At 53.5% G+C, this 4,045-nt stretch overlaps 1 protein-coding gene across 1 annotated transcript in view; it reads left to right on the forward strand.

The window, feature by feature from the left end:
- EAH_00013370 (hypothetical protein, conserved) overlaps window positions 1-1,312 on the forward strand; it is a gene marked incomplete at both ends in the record, with an annotated part of 3,437 nt that extends 2,125 nt beyond the window's left edge. Inside the window, one exon of the mRNA XM_013394489.1 lies at window positions 206-1,312. Coding sequence (XP_013249943.1) covers window positions 206-1,312 — 1,107 coding nt within the window. The remainder of the gene's footprint in view (window positions 1-205) is intronic.
- Between the last annotated feature and the right edge of the window lie 2,733 nt (window positions 1,313-4,045).

Consider the following 4,045-nt stretch of genomic DNA (forward strand, 5'->3'; position numbering starts at 1 on the left):
CAAAAGAGCAGCAGACGCAGCTGGTAAACATGCCAGAAGACACTACAAAAAGAATAAGCATGACCAGCACACAGGGCAACGAGCAGACGCTTTTCCCGGAGATGCATTACACCGTCGCGATAGAGGCCCTGATCCTGTTGCTGCTCGTAGAGGCGGTAGAGGAGAACCCGAGGGAGCGGAGCTCGGGTTGCGCTGGGGTGACCAGCGCCAGGAACAAGAAGTTGCTTTGCCTGCTGCAGAGAGGCCCGAACCGTACCCGCTTCCAGGGGATGCAGTGCCAGGACCCCAAGCAGCAACACAATGGCAGCTCGTACAAGGACCACAAGGGCCAAGGCCCGACACCGTCCCGAGAGCCATTCCTCCACATTTTCCCCCCATGCAACCCGTCCCCGTTGTCGTGGGAGTGCCTGTTGCTCCGCCGCCAGTACTTTTGCTCGTCCCCCATCCTCAGAGGCCACCGCACCCAGGGCCTTGGGGGCTTCAACAGCAGCACACTGGAGTACCTGGGGGGCCCTTCCATCATCCGCAGCAGCACACGGGGCCGCGGGGGCCCTTCCGTCACCCGCAGCAGTTCTGGGGGCCGCGGGGGCCCTTCCGTCACCCGCAGCAGTTCGGGGGGCCGCGGCATCCCTTCCATCAGCCTCAGCCGCCAATGGGGTCTGTGCCGCTATTGCCACCGCAGCACCCCTATCAACAGAGGCCGAGTGCTGGGCCTCTGTTGCTTCCACCGAGGCCGCATTTGCAAGCGCAGCCTCCGGGGCCGTTTCCGCAGCCGCAGCAGCACCACACGGGGCTTGGGGCGTCGTTCCCGCCGCAGCACCAGCAGCAGCAGCAAGAGAGCGTGGGGCAGTTGCCTCCGCAACCGCAGCAGCACCACACGGGGCTTGGGGCGTCGTTCCCGCCGCCGCACCAGCAGCAGCAGCAAGGAGAGGCTGTGGGGTACGAGGGGCCGCAGCAAGAGCAAGAGACATCTTGGGGGCTGTGGTTGCCGCGGGATGTGCTGGGGCGTTGGATGGATGCTGGGGGGATGGAGGGGGCCGCGGGGGCTGCGGGCGGTTCTTTTACAGAACTTGAACTCGGAGAAGGTGACTCTTCTCCTCTCCCTTCCGGAGGCATTCAATTTGGGTTTCTTGACGATGATGATGATGATGATGATGATGATGATGATGATGATGATGATGATGACTGGGGAAGCAACTGGAGAACAACAGCGCCCAGAGGCGTGTTTCTTGGTTCTGATTACACCGCACCGACTGCACCAGGAGCACAAAGGAGAACAGAAGGTCGAGACGCGGAACAGCGACGGCAGTAGCAGCAGCAGCAGCAACGGCAGCAGGCTACAATTAGTTTGTTTCGACGCTTCGCGCTCACTGCACCGACACGAGACTGCGATACGCATGCTGCCGCAGCGGCAAAAGGTGCAACTGTAGCAGCAACAGTATCAGCAATAACTCTGAAAGGCGTCAGTTAGGGGGTCCTTGGGCGTACGTCCATCTCCAGCAGAGCTTAAGGCTTCAAGTGGAGATACACCGCAAATAATGCCACGGACTCCCCCACGTGGAAGCTGATAGGAAAAAGGCCCTCAGAGTAGACCCAAAAGGGTGCGAAGGAGACCACTGAGAGACAGATAAGAGAAATGTTCATAAATGGAGTGTAAACAGAGAATTAGGTAGACGCAGCACGGGAAGAGGAGATGGTGTCTCCGGCAAGTTGCAACAAATGAAGTAATACCCCCATACTATGTATAAGTATGCATATACTAATATGTACAAACGAAGCAGGCAGAGTTCCAAGCACAGCGAAAACTGACGGAAACAGAGGCCGACTTCAAGCTAAAACAAAGGAGACAGCGGCGATGTTGGATAGGCACGAAGCAAACAGCCAGCTCCCTCTTATATCATGCTTACTCCTTTTCCAGAGAGGAGGAAGTGTTGCAAGTCTTAGCGGTACGGAGCCTTACACCTTGTACTTCTTTGTCAGTCTTTCGCGTTTGTCCAGTTTGTTTTTATTCATATTTGCCGTTTTCTGTGCCTTTTCCATCATTTTACGGTCTTAGTAATGCAGTAACTGCTACAGCAAGGAGGGAGACGGAAGGTGCAGCTGCCAGTATTTTATTATCAGACGCATACAAGAACAAGCATTGGAGGTTTTGTTTTCTCAGGCGTTCCTCTTCAACCATTAGCAGCAGCAGCAGCTGGTGCCTTGGTAGCTGGATCTTAGTGCTGGTGCTGCTGCTGAATCAACAACCACAGCAAAAAGAAAGCCGCATGCGCCATCAGCCCATACTATGCTTACATCTGCCCGAAAGTCGCTTTCTATTGTTGTATGGTCACAGGGGGGTAACCCTTGTGATCAGTAGTCTGTCACGAGCCCACCAAACATGCATGCAACAGGTGTGTAGGGAACTTGGCGAAAGGGTATAGGATCGGCAGCTAATTGCGCTTTCACCTGCTGCTGGTTTAATCCGGCTAGCAACCAATAGCACCAAAACTGCAATTGCAAGGAGCTGTTTACTGGGATGCGGCCAACGGATTCTTTTGTGCAATAGAGGAAAACGCACAGCGATTCAACTTAACGATTCAACTTGATTGCCCAGCTGTTACCGTTGTCCGCAAACGCCTCTTTAGCTGCTGCTGGACGGAAGCAGCACAAGCGAAAACATAGCTAGTGAGACAACCGGTGTCTGTAAGCATGCATTTGCATGCGGCCCCAGCTGTTCCCTCTTCAGATACGCAGCAAATAAATCATATTATTGACAGCAGAGTACTACACAGGGGGTTTACTTGGCTGTATGTTCAACGGGTAAGCGAGACCCCTGCCCCTGTCCCGCTGCGGCATCCACTGGCGGCTAGGTAGAGCGGTTGGGGAAGGAGCAGTAATTAGTTGATGTTTTTTCCGTACCACGTAATGGCTAGATCAGTTGGGTTGGACTATTCTTAGATAGATAGGTAGATAGGAACCTCAAAGGATGCTACTTCACTCCCAACTGAATTTCTTCGTTTGGACTCTGCTGCCACCGATGCAGCGCATTCTTTGAACAGGCAGAGATGGAGAAGAGTTAAATATCGTAACTGTTTCCCATGGGTGATACTTAAGGGCTTACTTGCGTCGTTCGCCCTCTCGTTTCTGTCGTCCGCCGAGGACCTAGACTACGTCTCTGTGCAGGTAACCTAATGCGCAGGAAGAGAAGTGAACCAAGTTAGGCTTGATGGCATCAAATGTTCGGGTGTTCTGGTCCCTTTAGCAGCTGCCCAAACCGAAGAAACATTGAAATTCGCGTGGGCGATAAGAGAAAGGCTGCATATTTGCTGTTGTATGCGTGTGTATGCTGCGGCCTGAAAGGAGGGCGCTAGTGGGGTGTAGATACACTGGAGATGAACTTCGATTGCAGCCACTCCCGGCCCAGTCTCTTGCGTGGTTGGGCAAGAAGGTGGCAGTAAAATGCGATGCTCCTCCTGAATATTTCCCATGTTCCTTGAAAAAGCCTTAATTCGGGCTGGAAACCCCAAGGAAACCCGTTTTTTCCTGAATTTTTCCTGACGCTTATATTCAGGTCCTGTCTGGTCCAGAGGACCTCGACGGAGGGAGAAACAACTGCGTGATACCCCGAACTTTCTCTCCTTCTCGCTTCATTTGTATTCGAAAAAAATAGTGAATAATTTGGAGAAACTGAGAGATAGGAATTCGGGCCATTTCACTCCCCTCATCGTCTGCCTTCACCACCAAGCCGTTAATGAACTGCTGCCGGTGCTGGCAGGTGGTCATCTGTATCAGGGCTTACACTCACTCTAAAACTTGGGTTATTCTCGTTCTAAATCTGATTGTACTCCCATTCCAAATCTGATTTTACTTTCATTTCAGTCTCGTTTGTCATTTCGGACCGGTCGAGTTGGTCTCCCCAGCGCGCGGCGATAGAAAGTCCGACTTGGGCTCTTCTGCGTCGTCGCCCAAGCCCAACGAGAGGCGGCCACCGCCAGCAGCACGGGGATCGAGGTCCCCATACCACTTGAGCCACAGTCGGGGGGCATTTTCTCTCATGTTCCAC

Source organism: Eimeria acervulina, genomic scaffold (assembly GCF_000499425.1).
Source record: "Eimeria acervulina Houghton genomic scaffold, Eah_scaff76, whole genome shotgun sequence".
NCBI classification, from domain to species: domain Eukaryota; phylum Apicomplexa; class Conoidasida; order Eucoccidiorida; family Eimeriidae; genus Eimeria; species Eimeria acervulina.